Genomic DNA, 16,080 nt, shown 5'->3' with positions numbered 1-16,080 from the left:
AAATGTGTCATCCAAGCGACGCATTCATGAAATGTGGAATAATGAACACACTGAAGTCGTGAACCGAGCCTCTAAACAAAGGCAGGGCACGCGTCAAACTGAAAGCGCTAGGAAGCGAAAAGGCAACGAAGCAGAGTGGTGTAAACAAAAGTGCTCCAGCTCGGTTTATTTCGAATTTTTGAGGACGAAACTGCTGTGGTATCGTTTCTAGACAGGGATTTAGTACACAGTTTGTTCAGACGTAACATTGCACCATGAACGCACCGCCAACCTTCGAATCTTTCCTCCTGTATGAAGGAGAAAAGAAGTGAGTATTGAGGGAGTGCATCTTCAGCCGGCTAATTGGCCGGCTGCTGAACGCCGCGCGGAAGAACCTAATCCTGGAATCGCCCTCCCTCCCAAGGATCATCAAGGAGCTGGACATGAAGGTGCCGAATGCAGCCATTTTCACAGTGAACAAGGAAGATCACACCCTGGGAAACATGATTCGCAAGTGAGTAATTGGCGGTCGTCGAACGACCGAACGACCACCGGTGCGGGAATAATGAACCGAGGCACAATCACACGCCCGCCCGTGTGGTTCTCGCCATCTCTTTCTTTGCGCCTTAAAACCACCGGCAGCCAGCTACTGAAGGACCCGAACGTCCTGTTTGCTGGCTACAAACTTCCCCACCCGCTCGAGCACAAGTTCGTACTGCGCATCCAGACGACGTCGGAGTACTCGCCCCACGAAGCGTTCATGAACGCCATCACCGATCTGCTTTCGGAGCTGTCTCTGTTCGAGGAACGGTTCCGGGAGGCGATGAAAGAGAAGAAGGAAGGCGGCGATTGAAAAGCATCTCCCAAAACGCCGTTTGCCGCCGTTGGCTCGGCAGGCAGGATTTCGGACCGGTCCCGCCGAAACGCCACTTTGGCCCGAGCAAGCCCGTGCCCGTGCGGCGGGAGAGAATTTCAAACTGTGTATGGTGTGGTGACCTATATATTGTTTTCTTCCGTATAAATATTGAATTATTCTAACTAGTTCTAAACTTTGCCTTTTCCTCTTCAAATGACATTTCCGAAACGCTCGAAGGAACAGAATTAACAACAATTGATCTATCATCTGAAATCCTGACTGCGCGTCCTTTAGCTTTTAATCCTTGTTCTAACAATGATCACTAGAAACAGAAACCAATGTAGCTGCTACACCTAATTCACAGATAAATAATTTACTTTTTCCTGATTCACAAACAAACAGCGCACCCATTCGCTCTCCCGTTTAATAAACGAAAATTAAATTGTTTAAAGCATAAACTAAGCCTAGCATGCAAAACTTGTTCTACGCTTCAAATGAAACGGTTAAAACACCCGTCTAGTGAGTAGAAAGTGAGTTCGGCTTCCATCCGGTTCGGCTCTTAGTACGTCTCGTCGTCCGGGCATTCTCCTATCTCGTGGCCGAAAACTGCGAAAAGATTACGAATCGAAAGAAGAGCATTAGAAAAGCGTTTAATAGTTGACTTATAGGGTACACTAGCAGGAGCAAAGTTAGCTGCAATAATCCGCCACAGTCCTAGCCAAGTTTTTCGGCCGACACTCAGTGCCCAACGGTTCCTACCGTTTTTCCTGGTGAAACAAAGTTGCGCCCGAGGAGCGAAACTTAAACGATATCAATTTAGTCGTTGGTATCAACCCGACGAAGCATGCAGCTAATTGTGTGTCCGAAAGGATGTGTGTTATCCGTACACCCCGTAATCCACCTGAATTTATGACCTCCACTATGGCTGGGCGCAGTGGAGAAGAGAGCGTTCGGTTCGGGGCCAGCCCATAAATTACACGCCGGCTTTGTGTTCTTCCTATTTCTTCGAGTACGATCCTGTCGGAGTCTTGGGCGATAAAAGTCGCACCGGCGATGGCGACGTGTTTGGTCGTGTGAACCAGTAAAACCGTTAACAGCGGCCGTTTTAATAGACCCAAGCGACTGCATTTCCAAAACCAGTCCTTTTGTCTCTAATCGTCCCTTCACAAGTCCTTTGCAATTTCGAAAAGAACGAAATCTTTTAAAAGTGAAATAAATTCTTGGATCAATCTGGAAAAAAATTCAAAATCATTGTCCCCAAAATGGGTGCAATCAGGCTCCAGTTTTTCTAATTATTCAAATGTACTACGTTTTTAGTTACAGTATTATAAACGTAAAAGTACAAAAGGATGTTGGCCACTTGTATCCGATGACGTAACCGAGCCACTTACCGGTGAACAAACAACGGGATTTCGGTAGTTTCCTTTTTTTTTTTTTTTTTTCATTTTTCATTTTTCATTTTCATTTCCTTATTTCATTTTTTTCCTTATTTTTTAACTTATTTCCTCGTAAAATGACGGTGGAAATGACCGTGCAAACTTTAAATTCGTAAACCTTTTCCTCGCAAGAGCTACGAGAAAAGGGCCAAAGAAATGGGGTTTTCCATACCTTCGCAACTTTCGCAGTACTTCCGAGGCGGTGGCAGTTTGCGTTCCTTCTCATCGCCCGCATGTTTCAGCGATTCCGGTGGACTGTCGGAGCACTGCTTCGGACAGTCTTCGGTTTCGTGCAGATCGAACTCGTCGCAGATATCGCAGAAGACACGTGGCGCCGGTTTCCGTTTCTGGATTTCGAAGCTCATGTTTTGGCTGCGGGCGAGAGGTACAGGAAATAGGTAGAAATGACGAACTCAAAACCCACCATAGTGACATTGACCCACCTGTCGAGACCGGTCGACTCCAGGGCCTGGACACGTAGCTTGAGTTTCTCGTTTTTCCGCTGCATATCGACGATGATCGAGTTGAGAAAGTCGATCTGTGCTCCGCTCTCGTTGTTTGCGTCACCACCACCGGCCAACGCCGGGATCATCGTTGCGGCACTCGCGGCCGAACTGGCCGCTTTCGATAACTTTGCCACTTCGCTCTCCTTTGCGAGCAGCTCCGCGCGCATCCGTTCGTTGTCCTTCTCCAGGCGTCGGTTGGCGAGCTGTAGCTCGGTTTCGCGTAGTTCCAGATCCTTTTTGGCACACTCGAGCTCCTGCTGGCGCCGATCGGCCACCCGCTGGTGGGCCGTCTGGGTCTGGGCCGTGTCGGCGGCTTGCGCCTCCGTTCGCTCCACGAGCGTGGCCAACCGTTGCTCCAGCTCCAGAATCTCCGCCCGCTTTCCATTTTCCATCTCGAGCAGCTTCTGGGTCAGCTCGTGCAGACGAGCCGAATGTTCGGTCTCGGAGCATTTCTTCCGATCGAGCAGCTCGTCAAATTGTGTCGATTGGGCGGCCAGTTTCGTTTCCAGTTCGCTGATGCGACGCTGCTGCTCCTTCGCACGATCTTCCTGCTCGCGGGCAACGCTGCGACCCTGCTCCAAGGTGCGTCTCAACTCGGCCATCTCATCGCAGGCTCGCTTCTCCCGCTCAGACTGCTCCGCCAGCATCCGTTCCGATGCATCGAGTTTGGTCTGGAGTTCGTCCCGATTTCGGTCCTTGCTAGTTACATCCTGGTGAAGTTTTTCTAGTTCCTCTTGCACTTTGCCGAGAGTCTCCTCCCGGAGTGTGGTTTGTTGCTTGGACTCTTCCAACGCTTTCGTGAGCTCCTGTACGGTGGAGTCTTTGGCCAGTAGCGTCTGCTGTAGAGATTGCACCGTTTGCGCTAGAGCTGCGCTCGATTCTATCAGTGGGCTCAGTTCGTCTACTTTCGCTTGGAGTGCCACGCTCGCCGATGATTGCTGGTCTAGCTGAGTCTTTAACGAAACCACCTCAGCCTCTACGGATGCCTTGGCGGCCGTGGTCGTATCCACAAGCGTTAACAGATCATTGTTTCGTTCGTTCAGAATACCCAGCTGACTCAAGTGTTCGTTGGCAGTGGTCTGTAGTCGGTCCTCCAGCTGGGTCAGTTCTTTTTTGAGCGCCTCTTCTCGACTCACCAGATCCACCTGCTCATCCTCCATTTCGCCGTACGAGCTGTTCAGATCGGCCAGTTGTTTGCGCGTTTCTTGGCATGCTTTCTCCGAATCCGCTCTCGCTTTGCCGAGCACCTGGATCTCCTCCTGACAGGCGGCCAACTGTTGCAACAACTCCGACTGCTTCGTGGCTCCGGCATCCAGCTTTTCGATCATTTCGCCTACATCTTGGGACCGCTGCTCCAGCAGTACCTGCTGTTGCGTGAGTTCCTTCTCCAGCCGCGTTATGGTTTGCGTTTTCTGCTCGAGCTTCTCCGACAACTGGGCCGATCCCTGCTCGGTGGACTGGCGCAATGTTTGAAGCGCCTCCTTCAAATCCTTTGCTTCCGTTCGTGATGCTTCCAGTTGGTTCGATAGGACCTCTTCGCGCTCCGTCGCTTCTTTGGCTTTCGTTTCGTAGGTTCCGCGCTCTTGGGCCCATTCCGCCCGTAACCCTTCCAGTTCCGCCGTGTGCTGGGCGATAGTTTGCTTCTGTTGCTCCGTTGCATCGGTAAGCTGGGCGCTTAGCGATGTTTCCTTTGCCACCTGTTCCACCAGCTCGTTCGACAGACGTTGCCGTTCCTCGTCGAAACTTGCCCTCATGGCTGCGATTTCACGCACGAGATTGTCCTTCTCTTGCTCGGCTAGCTCCTTGATTTTGCGCAACTCCGTGTTGAGTTCGTTCTCCTGGACGATCTTTTGGTCGGTGATTTGCTGCATCTCGTGCCGCAACCGTTCTACCTGATCCTGTAGCGCCGCAGTGCATTGGGCACTCTCGTCCGCCCTCCGCTCGCCGTCGATCTTAAGCGTGTTGTAGCCATCCTGCAGCTGCTCCAAAGCCCGCTGTCTGCCCTTGAGTTCCTCGGTCACCTTCGCCAGCTCAGAGTTCGAGTCTAGCGTGGTGGAACGAAGCGTGTCCAGTTCGCGTTCCAGGTCCACCTTTTGCGCCTGCACTGTGGCCGACTTTTGTTCGAGCGCTTCCATTTTGCGCCGCAAATCGGCATGCTCGATCTCAAGCCTTCCGAACTGTTCCTGCACCTCGGAGAGCTTCTTTTCGTTGGCCTCCAACCGGGCGGTGCCTTCGGAGAGTGACACGTTTAGCTTGCCTGCCTGTTCCTCATTGCCAGCGAGCTGTGCCCGCAGGTCAGCAATCTGCTGATTGAGGCTCTGAGCTTGATCGTTCTTCAGCGCCAGTGCTGTTTCGGTTTGATCAATTATCACCTGCAGCTGGGTCATTGATTGTCGCGCAGCTTCAAGTTGCTTTTGGTGCTGCTCGTTCGCCAGTGTAACTTCCGCCAGTTTGGCATCGCGCTGGGAAAGTTCCTGCTGTACGGCCGCGTTCCGCTGTTCCGTTTCTTCCCGCCACGATAACTCCCGTTTGGCGAACTCTACCTCCAATTGCTTTACGTTTTCAGTAGATTCTTCGTTGGTACGCTGCAATTGCAGTTCCATAGCATTTTTCTCCTCCAGCAGCTTGGCCAGTGTGCCGTCCTTGTCTGCGAAGGTGCTTCTCGTTGTGGCCAGTTCCTGGCTAAGGTTCGCATTGCTGGCGCTCAGTTCCTTCAGCTCCTTCTGCAGTGCCGCCACGAGCACCTCTTCTTCTTCCAGCTGCTTGTCTTTGGCAAGATTTTCCTGTTCGGCCATGTGGAGCTGTTTCCGTGCTGTTTCTAGTGCCTCCCGATCAGCATCGACACTCGTCTGAAGTTCTGCCAATTTGGCTTCCTTTTCCGTGCACGTTCCCTCGAAAGACTGCCGAAGGGTGTTTAATTCTGTTTCGAGCTTACTTTTGGCTGCCTCTAATACTGTTAGCTGACTGGTTGCGCTGGCAAGAGCTTCTTCTTTTGCCTCCAAAAGGTTGGCCTTTACTTCGTCTGCCTTTCCGAGATCCTTCAGTTGGATTTCCAACTGACACACGAGCGATTCTTTCTCCTGGCGGCCGGACACTTCCGCCTGGAGAGACTGTTCGTTAGCGGCCAGTTTGGCTTCGAGTGCTTCAAGTGCGTTCCTTTTCGTTTCCCGATCAAGTTCCAACTCGGCGGTGCGTTGTGCGATTGTCTGTAGCTCTTGCTCGAGGCGGGTTCGCTGGCCACCTTCAGCTGCTAGGTTTAGTTCCGCGGCTTGTAGCTGCTCCTTCAGTGTTCCGATCGTACTGTCCTTCTCTTGAAGCACACCTTTCATGCCACTTTCGCCCTCGGCCATCTTTAGATCACGTTGGCGCAAATCGTTCCTCAGCCCTTCCATCTCGGCCTCCAGCTTTTGGAGGTTCTTGTCCCGCACCTCCAGCATTTCCTCGCGGGACCGTAGTTCCGCCTGCAGGGCAGTGACCCGTTCGTCCAGTTCACCCTCGACGTTCTTAAGCGCCAGATAGTGCTTTTCGAGCTCGGCATCCTTCGCCGTCAGCTGATCGCTTTGCTCGTCCACCCGATGTTCGAGGTAGTTTACCTGCTCCTTGAGACACTCCTCGCTGATGGTGACCGCCGACAGCTTGCTGGCCGCCGAGCGCTCCGTTTCGGCAATCTTTTCGTGCAGATTCTGGATCTCATTCTCGAGCGAACGCTTCAGTTCCTCGGTGAGATGTAGTTTCTGGTCTTTGGCCAACAGGTCCGCCTTCAGTTTGTCGATGTCGGCATTCAGCTGCGCTCTCACCACTGGGCAGTGGGAAGTGGTAATGGGATTATTCATGGCACTGTATTGTATGCAATCAACGTAGGGTACACTTACCACTGGCATCTTCCGGAGGCACCCCGGGTGGCGGGGCTTCGCTGTTTTCCTTTCCGGAACTTCCACCGCCGGCCAATTGAGCTTCCAACTCAGCGACACGCTTCTGGAAAAGGTCCGTTTTAGGGAGCGATAACAGTTTATTGACAGTTTTACATTTAAAAATCCCACTACGAAACATCCCTACTCCAACGTATAATCTAACTATTTTCACACAAAAACATGTATCATGCGAAAAAGCACAATAAAGGTTAAATCAAATGTGTAACGGTGACTATAAGCAAAAGAATATGTATTACTAAAATTGAAATAGTGTTGCATCAATGTAAATGTGAAACAAGAACAATTTAAACAATTTTTAGAACCGGAATGTGAAGCTGTAATTCAAAATAGATCATGCAACAATAGACAACACACGCCAAAAGGCATGCATGGCATGCAAAATAATTTTATGGAAGAGAACAAACATAAAAGAGCACAGCTAACGTGTACCAATTACGAAGCACCAATTGAACAATCTGATTCTCGTGGAAGAGCAGAGCATAGGCAATCGTTTCACGTTTTAATTCGAAACGCACACAAAAAAGCCGAAGAGAGAAAATAAATCAACTCTAACAAATTCATGCAGTGGAGATAAGTGGAAAAACGAAAAAGTAAAGGAAACGATTGCCGAAACAGTTTGCCCCATTCGCTGCTCTTCCCGATCCGATATGGAGATACTCACATAGGTGGAATTTTGAATTTTTGTCTGAAAAAAGATACATGGTACGAAAAATGGGGGGAATGAATTAGAAAATGCGACAGAAACCCGATCTGATGGGAATGTTGAAATAATTTACAAAAGTGGAAAATGAACCCGAGCCAGAGCCCGATTCCATGGTTTCCCGGGGAACTGCCCCGCGGGATGAAGCGTTCTGCTGGGCCTGTGCCACACTCAACCACACGAAAAAGCTCCGTAATGTTAGAGCTCACTCTACTCAACTCGTGCTGCGGGTCTCAGATGGCGGTCCCGGAAGAGGACGTGCCAGGGCACGGAAGCTAATAATAATTTATGCTTCAATTTCAACACCCGCACCGCGCCGGATGTACACAGCAGTCCCAGCGAGCGCACACATTCACACACGTGTGTCTGTACGTGTGACACCTCGGGACTGGGTGCCAACGGTCGTCGGTGCACGGATAATCCCTTCCTCCCGCCCGGACCGGCTCATTCGCACCATCGTGCGTGCGTGCCACTTACAGAGACGTCCTCGCCGCAGATTGTAGCCTCGTCCACGCTGAACTGCAGATCCTCGTTGCGGCGCTTTTCGTCGGACAGTTGCTTCTCCATGGTGGCCACCTTTTCCTTGAGCTACACCGAGACGACCGCGTGACGGAGAGCACATGTGTGAAGAGAGAAGAAGAGATAAGAGCAAAGTAATAACAACGTGAGAAGAAGCTACGCCACGCGGACTTTGCAAGTCAGATCCGTCGATCCGTAGCCACCGAAGCAGCACCCGGTCACGGTTTAGCCGTTGAAAAGTGGAGGAAAAAAACCTGTGGAAACCAACGTCACGAACACGATACGAAAAAGGATGGGAAAAATGGTGTGCAAATTGGAAAATGGAGAATGTTTTATAATAAATGGTCGGCTATAAATTTAACGCAGAATGGAGGTGGCCAGCAACAGCATCCAGCACATAGTTGTGCATCCTGCAACAGATACAGAAAGTTAGGCGTGATTTAGATACAGTAAGGAAAACCCCTGCAAGCCTATCTAACGTTGGGACGAATGATTATATTATCCTTAAAATCTATCATAAACAATGCATTTCGAATACTCCCCTAAAACACACCTTTCCGGCCGACATAATTAAAAGGTAATTAAACTGTAGTCAATTATGTCCCAAAATGTGATTTATCCCTTTTTTGTTTGCTCAACAAACCCACGCGCGAAGCGGAACGAACGTAAATGAGCTTTTGTCACACCACGAGCCAACCACGGTCGGAATGCTTATTCTAATGCCTATAATAGTTCGCATAAATGACAGGCCATCCAATCCAGTGCCAGCTGGAAAACGGTCACCGAGTTGAACCCGTAATTGCTCTATGCCACATGCCACCTAGAAGCTCGCTCCGGAATCATGGTGCATGGTCCGGACTGGCCGCATTTTATATGCGGTGTTGCCAATTGCTATTATTATACCGAGGGGCGCTGGGTGAAATCGGTGCGTCAAAACTGCAACCCATTCCACGGCCGGCGAGATTGGACGACGCTGCAGAGAGTCGGTTTTCCGAGTCAACAGAACCCCAGGAACAACTCTCGCAGGATACAGAAACGGTCAATTTGCATACATCAAGCGCGTGGCCGGGAATTGGAAGTGACCTTTTGGTTGCTACAATGGACCTGCCCCAAGCTGACAGGCTGATTTTCTCTCTCTCTCTCTACATCCCGGAATGGAACGGTATCAATATTGGCTTTCTTCTTTTCAACACACACATGGACACATATGCTATGGTCGAGTCAGGAAGCTGTTCGTTAGGGCGTGAGGACAAATATGGGCACTGCCGGGCGTGTGTCTGCACCTCATCTCAGATCGTCTCGCCGGGACGGAGACATAAAGCATTCGCATGTAGGAAATTAGCATATTGGAAAAACTTTATCCATTGGCTTAGGGCATCAGGTTCGGCCCCTGCCGATGATGGCTCGCTGCCGGGCGAAGGTATTTGACCTTCGAAAGTCATTCATCGTGAGGGCATCCTGCCTGGTGGGGAACCGCTTTCCGGGACCAACATTTCTGGGCACGTATGGGGCAATTGTCCGGGAGCTACGTGCCGGAATGCAACGATGGCGAATGATATCCCAAAGCGTGAGAGTCCGTCTGTTCCGAGGACCGTACATAAGATTGTCGGACCTTCGAGAGGTTGGTGCTGTCGTCGCCAAGCAGTAATGTCCGAGATATTTCAAAGGAATCAAGGGAACGAGGGCAGCACTCCATTGTTTCAAACGCTCCCAAGGATAGCAAGGGTAAGCGCGGACTCGAATAAATTTGTTGATACATTCCGGACTTGTCCGGTCTGGATCGAGTTGGCAGGCAAAGAAGAAGGTTTCCCATGAATTCAATGCTTCCTTCCCTCAAACCGAAGTAACCTTCCTCAAAAAGGAAGTCGTTGGTCGGATCATGCTGAGTGCGGTTGACACAGAGCAAAAATGTATAAACACTGCTACAACAATATTTAATGAATTGCAAAACTATGTTAAGGGGAGCTTGAACATGAGGAGCTCATAATGTGGCGTCACTGGTTACCAAGCGTCTAGGATGACTAGATTTCTAATGACGCAAGGAGAAAATTTCATAGAGTTTCATTTCACCCAGTCATGCAAATGGCAATGGTTACTAGATGTCCGTGATCCTTTTGAACATAAACCGTACGTTTTCTGGAGATGGACAAGCCGAACTTAGCCGGAAATTTATTTGGTACATTTTCAATTCCTTAGCACTGTAAGTAAGGTATGATCCTTTCTTTAATGTTAATCTCTTGCTCATTAAATAAACACGTCTACAACACCGTACTTAAAACTCCATGGTGTTTTTAGTTTACTTGCAGTTTTCAGCTGTCCAGTTCAGTTCAAAACTAAAGGATTCTACCGAGTTAGTTCTGAGGAGCAAAGGAGTCGGACTCGACCGACGCCGAACTAAGCCATAATGTTCCGGAAGAAAAGCATTCAGCCCCGTCCTCTATTGTGTCGGTGCGCAAAACGCGCTTCCGGCCACAATAGGAATCGAAATGGGATCGAAACGTTATCGATCGTAAAGGACACTCGGTCGCTCGTTCCAAACGAGCGGGGGACAGGATCGCCAATGCCAACACACATTTGGTCACCGAAGCATGGGTGAAAGCTAGCGCATTTTTATGTCCTTCGTCCGACGGTTCTGTCCGAGAAAGTCCTGGTGCCCTATTTCTTTCCATTGTGCAGAAGGTGTGTGTTTTTTGTTGTGTATCTAACGCCCACGGACACCCGTTGGCCACAAAATGTACGATCCTGAACCTACCTCACTACTGTCGCACACTGTTTTTCCAACGGCAACCAGCACAAGGACAGGCGAAATGGCAGGGCAGCTAGACGATACAAGTGACCGAGGGTTGCGACAGAGCAACCCATGGAAGTCCTCCCGAATAGCTGGCGGGCTCATTCCAAAAGTTCGATACCGATACGGAATTGCTATCCTGCGCAGCTTTCCGTCTGTCCGTTTTTCGTTCCGTCGTTCGGTACGACATCCAGAACCGGATATGCGAACGTAATCGTTTCGTTCCGTGCCCGGTTACGGAGGCAATAAAAAGTCAGCCGGCGAAGACAACGACGTCCGACCATTCCGGACCGGCCGGCGGGTGGGATGGAAGTCAGGGAAGCAAATTGCTTCCCGTGCCGAATGACAAACGGAAATGACTGGCTGAGAATGGGTTTCCCATCGGAGCGCCACCGCGGGTCGGTGAAATGGCGGCACCGGAAAAGATGGTGCTCCGGTGACGGTCGGTTACCTCGGGAAACTCGGGCGAACCGAGGTCACGTCAGCTGCCGAGTTGTGCTTTGACGCAGAGGAGTGAATTTAATCAAACTGTCTCTAACGATTAACATGTCTTTGCGTGGCGGCCGTAAGGTGGCGCGAATTCCTTTTGGGGTATTGTCGAGTCGCTTCGCGTTGGGGTCTGTGATATGATTGCAACAAGTTTTGGAGGGATGCGAGCGATGGACACCTTACGCGAGCTCTTTCGCGGGCAAAAGAAGGGCCATCTTGAAGGTTTGGTAGTGGCGGTTCTTTGCACGTTTCCGTGCTGTTCTCTCTGACAAATAAACTTCAAAAATTAGTCAATTGAATAATAGAACTAAACAGTTTCGAGTCTACTAACAGGGTTTGTGAAAACTGAATGAAAAGAATGAAAAAGTTTTTCATAAGCAAGTTTCGGTTTTAATTGTCGCATTTATAAAATGTCACCATAACAGTTAACGCCTTTTTCTCGCTCACTCTTCACTCACTCTCTCTCTCTCTCTCTGTCAGAAAAACCATTCTTAACCTAGTTTCTTAACAAACAGTCCCTCGAAGGAGTTACTCGCTGCTCGGAGTAGCCCATTCCGGAAGGAAGCATGAATTATTAATCGGACACGGAAGAACCAACTCTGTTTTATTTAGTCTCGGCCAATCCGGCGAATGGTTGATTCGCGACGTCCACAGCCCGGATAAACGGATCGAACAGTTTTGCCCGACGGAACCGTGCAGGAGTTGCAATCCTAGGCCAGCAGGACGTCGTGAAGGATGCAGTGTCGCTCGTGGTTACCGTGCCATCCCTGAAACTCGCGGCGCAGATCAGCAATGCGAAGGGCGCGTCGTCGCACCAGCTCGGCCCAGCGTCCTATCTCACCGTCGGTGGTGTCGCGCTAAGGTCAGTGTAAACATCGGGAACGTTAGAAACATCGGTTGGAGGTCAACGTGGTTCAAAGTAGTAGTGAAGTAGGATGTGGACAGGACATGGGAAACATTTCGTGTTCGTGTTGGTTGAGTTTACACTCCGACGGATACACTCGGCGGCGCTAATGCGAACGGACGGAGCTTGCCGTATTACCTGTTGAATGTTTTTCTGGTACATTATGCTCTGATTGGCGCTTTCCTCGCGATCGATTTCCCGCTCCTGCATAAGCTGCTCGATGTGGTTCTGCTTCTCCCGCAGCACATCCTGTGGCATCGGAAGGGGAATGGAAATGGAAAAGAGAAAGAAAGACAGACCAAAAACGATTGATTATTGATAGACCAACGGAAGTGACAAACCATGCCCTACAACGATACACGATTAGGGGACGTTCTGTTGCTGTATGTTTTTATTAAGAAACACGATCCTTTCACCCGTAAACCCGCGTAAGCTAAGCTGATGATGGCGGAATGATTTACGCGCCCGCCCCGGACGAACGAGGGTTGTGAAAATCGAAATTACATTTCTTCGAAACAACAAATTGATCGTCTCCGGTGCTACTTTTATTCACCTTTCCGCCCCGGGATCTATTTTTGGTGGCCGCAAAAAAGGTGCCCGTAATCTGTTGTTTCCAGTGAATTTGGCTTTGGCGCGACGCAATGGCGGTCTTGAACGATTTGAACGATTTTGAACGGTTCACGTTCTGTTTCGCCGTGATTCTTTTGATTCGGAAAACGATTGAATTTCGCTTCACGGACGTAAAAAGACCGGATTGATGTGGTTTCACCCGGATTCTCGAGGGGTTAGTTGGAACCTTTTTCCACACTTTTAGGTATACCAACGTGCGTGGTTAAATATTTGGAAAATGAAGTAAAAGTGAAAACAAAACGTGAAAAAGTGAAGAAGGGATAACAGCGCTTAGCCCGTTGGTCCTGTGAGGAATCCTTGCTCTTTTGGGCCAATATTCAATCACTAAATGAAACATACTGACCAATATTTTTTATTTCTCTATTTACGTGAACCATTTTCCATAAAACTTATTATGCTTAGTAAACTAATTTTAGAAACAGTAGGTAGGAGACAACTTTAAGTAAAGACATTCTATTACTGCTCTCAATTGCTCAATTGTGGTCAATCCCAAAATTCTACCAACCCTACCACATCCTTCACGAAGATAGTTCGGGGAAAGGGGAAAGTTCGCAAAACACTCTAATCCCCGATTGCCAAATTTAATGTGATCTCTGAAATGCTCAGCAATACCGTCATCGTCGCCACTAGGGCCGTTCCGTCTCTAACAGCGTACCACGGTCCTATCCCCCGATCAGGCTTACCCCAGGCTTGTTGTGAAGACAGCATACCGCCGACCCGGGCTGTCAACGCACGACAACCCAGCAGCAGCATGATTTATCGAAGTGCCGCCCGTGACAGTTCGTGCTGGAGCGCCATCGCTCGAATTAAATATGCTAATCCGTCCCTAATGATTCGCAAAATATTAGCTTCCCGCGCCATCGAGCTCCGTCCGCAAGCACGCGGAGGGTCTTGTGATTTATTTACTGAAACCCCACACAGAAAGCTCCAGCCCGACGTGTCATCCCCCGAATGAAGGGCCCTCGAAGCGGTGCCGATAATGGTCACGGAACCCCACCCGAACGGAAATGGATCCTGCGTGTGACTGACTGTAATCCACCGCCGCCGCCATCATCTCTGCGGCGTGCAAACAATCGCTCCGAATTAGCATCGTGTTTGGGTTGGGGACATTTTCGAATCCATTATCACCGGAGGGAGGCGAGCCACCGTTGTCACTTTTGTGCCCTGCGAACCGGAAGAATTACGAGCTCCGAACGAGAACGGTGGAAAAGTTGCCTCGAGTGGGATTTAATTGGCCACAGGAAACGACCGGAGGTGAGCCTTCCGGGGAGGGCGAGGGAAAGAAAACAAACCCGGTGGCCGTATCATGATGGCCAGGACGCCGCCGGAGCGACTCAGAACACATTTGACATTTGACAGAGCTCCGGCCCGCAGCAGTCGGATGTGAAGTGGACGCAGTCAACATCGGAGGAGCCCTTTTTGAAACCGACGCGCCTAATGAATTTACTGTCCCGGGGGCTGGCAACAAGTGGACCACGTACTTCGGATGGGCAGGGTTCAGAGAAAGACATCCCCAGGTCCGTCGTCGTCGTCGTTCCAAAGTTATTTGTTTTCGCTTGAGGGCGGTATGTGGGGCACACTTAATTGATCTGCCAACTCGGACGACAATGGAACGCTGGACGTGACGGAACGTCCCGCGTTTTCCGGAACCCGTGAGGTTGTCAAGACAGATCTTCCCGGCGCACCAACCAACGGAATGGAGAACGTGTACTTGAGTAAGATAAATGGAGAGTACACGGCCGCCCACTATGAAGAACTTGCCAAGTGAAACCACCCATCACCACTCTTGGGGAACCCCCTCCATGGACTAAATCGAACCCATGAATGGAGAGCTTTTCTCGGAGCATCATTCTCGATTCTTAACGCCAGATTTTCGGAAGGAATTCTAACACACGTCAATCGGACCGGAAACGAAGCGGAGTCATCACCGATAGCGGACCTTTTCACCCATTTCCGTCTGGGGAGTTCCACCGTTCGCGAACCAATCAGTTGTTCAAACACAGCGCCGAGTCAAGGGCGTGCGTGTTGGACGTGTCGATGACTTGATTTCTCGTGACAGAAGGACCAATACACACCACAACACCGAGCAATCAAACACCGAGTCCCTTCCGAAAGCGCCCTCGTAATCCCCGTGTCTGTGTCACCAAGGGTGGACAGAAATCTTTATTTCTCCCAAAAACTCGGCCCAGCTGGCTGGCCAGAGTGTCACTGCACGGTGCTCACCACAGACTAGGTGACCGAGGCCCAGGGGCAGCTTCCCCTCTGGTTGTCTGGGTGCGGCACAATCGTTGAACGTCCACCAGTCCAGAGAGGCACGACAGAATGTCATCCACCGTTCAGCTCTTGCGGATCGCAACTGAACGCGCGGTCCAGCCACAAGACTGACAGAGGATCGTTACTGGGACAGAATGGTTGTCAGTCCGCACCAAAAACGGTCGGACGATTATCTTGGCGTCAAGTATGACCACAAACACACACGCGCGGACGGGATCAGATCTTCGCGATCAGCACCACCAGCTTCCTGCTTCGACCAAGGTGCTGTGCGTTGTGTGTGACCAAGTTTAGCAACACGATGGCGCCTTCGCTAATCGGAAGACTGCACGGTCGACCACCACCAACACACCGCAATCGGTATTGTCTTGGCTGATCGCACCGTGCGCACCCAAGAGAGCTAATCACAGTCCACCTCCGCAGTCGAGCGGGGGCCAGGGTCTTCTGGTTCGTGCGCATACCATAGCATACACTCTACACTACGACGTGGTAGGTAACCTGCGACATCTTGCTACGTCATGGACGTGTTTTAAGGTGCGCCACTTAAAACGCCCCCCACGCTGATCATCGAGCACCGTGCGATGACAGCAGCAGGCGGGGACACCTGAATCACCCGCGAGAAGCAAGTGTTGTAGAGGCACCTGCGATGCGATCGCGCACGATCCCAGATTTTGGTGATGCTCGCGATGGCCGAAAGACTTGACAGCCGAAAGCGTATTCAAATCTCCGTTTACGATCGTCACCCCGGCGATCTTTTGTAGTTTCTTCGCAGAGCTCATCATCGTGAGTCGTAAAAAATGAGATCAGGAAGTGGATCAGCGAAGCCGTTTAACGGTTTTACGGACAATTTATGATCGTGACTATGCTGGCTGGCTTTCGGGTTTCTCGGATTTATGCTTCCCGCAGAGTGCTTTGTGGAGCTGCCATCCATTTCTCGGGGGGTCCACCGATCCGTTACCGATGACTTGGAGTGATCAACTTGAACTAGATTCTATTTCAATGGATCAAAAGTCAAGAAGGGATATGCGATCCCGACTATAAGTTGTTGCTATAATCAATATCAATCTGTC

The 16,080-nt window shown here is 50.3% G+C and overlaps 3 protein-coding genes across 4 annotated transcripts in view; 1 reads left to right on the top strand and 2 right to left on the bottom strand.

Annotated features, from left to right (window-relative positions):
* Positions 1 to 126: 126 nt before the first annotated feature.
* Positions 127 to 1,022, top strand: LOC131210415 (DNA-directed RNA polymerase II subunit RPB11). Its single transcript, XM_058203658.1, has 3 exons — positions 127 to 307; positions 404 to 493; positions 622 to 1,022. The coding sequence occupies exons 1-3, from the start codon at positions 255 to 257 to the stop codon at positions 830 to 832; spliced, it is 354 nt and encodes a 117-aa protein (XP_058059641.1). The 5' UTR covers positions 127 to 254; the 3' UTR covers positions 833 to 1,022.
* On the bottom strand, positions 777 to 5,384 carry LOC131210413 (restin homolog). The gene is made up of 5 exons (XM_058203654.1): positions 4,484 to 5,384; positions 4,376 to 4,402; positions 2,715 to 4,072; positions 2,444 to 2,643; positions 777 to 1,441 (listed from the first exon to the last, which is right to left on the bottom strand). Exons 1-5 carry the CDS (start codon positions 5,378 to 5,380, stop codon positions 1,395 to 1,397), a joined length of 2,529 nt encoding a protein of 842 aa, XP_058059637.1. The 5' UTR covers positions 5,381 to 5,384; the 3' UTR covers positions 777 to 1,394.
* A 6,213-nt stretch (positions 5,385 to 11,597) lies between these two features.
* LOC131210414 (restin homolog) overlaps positions 11,598 to 16,080 on the bottom strand; it is a 42,216-nt gene continuing 37,733 nt past the window's right edge. Inside the window, exons 7-8 of one of the 2 annotated variants that reach the window (XM_058203655.1) lie at positions 12,248 to 12,358; positions 11,598 to 12,062 (exon numbers count right to left, since the gene is read on the bottom strand). In XM_058203655.1, coding sequence (XP_058059638.1) covers positions 11,916 to 12,062; positions 12,248 to 12,358 — 258 coding nt within the window. In that variant the 3' untranslated portion in view covers positions 11,598 to 11,915. Of the gene's footprint in view, positions 12,063 to 12,235; positions 12,359 to 16,080 lie in introns of both variants that reach the window. The other variant, XM_058203656.1, reaches the window with a different exon arrangement.

Source organism: Anopheles bellator, chromosome 2 (genome assembly GCF_943735745.2).
Source record: "Anopheles bellator chromosome 2, idAnoBellAS_SP24_06.2, whole genome shotgun sequence".
Classification (NCBI taxonomy): Eukaryota; Metazoa; Arthropoda; class Insecta; order Diptera; family Culicidae; genus Anopheles; species Anopheles bellator.
This window is presented reverse-complemented; position numbering and strand designations above follow the sequence as displayed.

Coding starts and splice junctions, on each gene's coding strand:
- LOC131210415 (XM_058203658.1), top strand. CDS start 255: ATGAACGCACCGCCAACCTTCGAATCTTTCCTCCTGTATGAAGGAGAA. Junction 308..403: donor CTGTATGAAGGAGAAAAGAA/GTGAGTATTGAG, acceptor CTCCCTCCCAAG/GATCATCAAGGAGCTGGACA. Junction 494..621: donor CTGGGAAACATGATTCGCAA/GTGAGTAATTGG, acceptor AACCACCGGCAG/CCAGCTACTGAAGGACCCGA.
- LOC131210413 (XM_058203654.1), bottom strand. CDS start 5,380: ATGGAACTGCAATTGCAGCGTACCAACGAAGAATCTACTGAAAACGTA. Junction 4,073..4,375: donor CGGAACTGGAAGGGTTACGG/GCGGAATGGGCC, acceptor GGAGCCACGAAG/CAGTCGGAGTTGTTGCAACA. Junction 2,644..2,714: donor GAGTCGACCGGTCTCGACAG/GTGGGTCAATGT, acceptor TCTCGCCCGCAG/CCAAAACATGAGCTTCGAAA.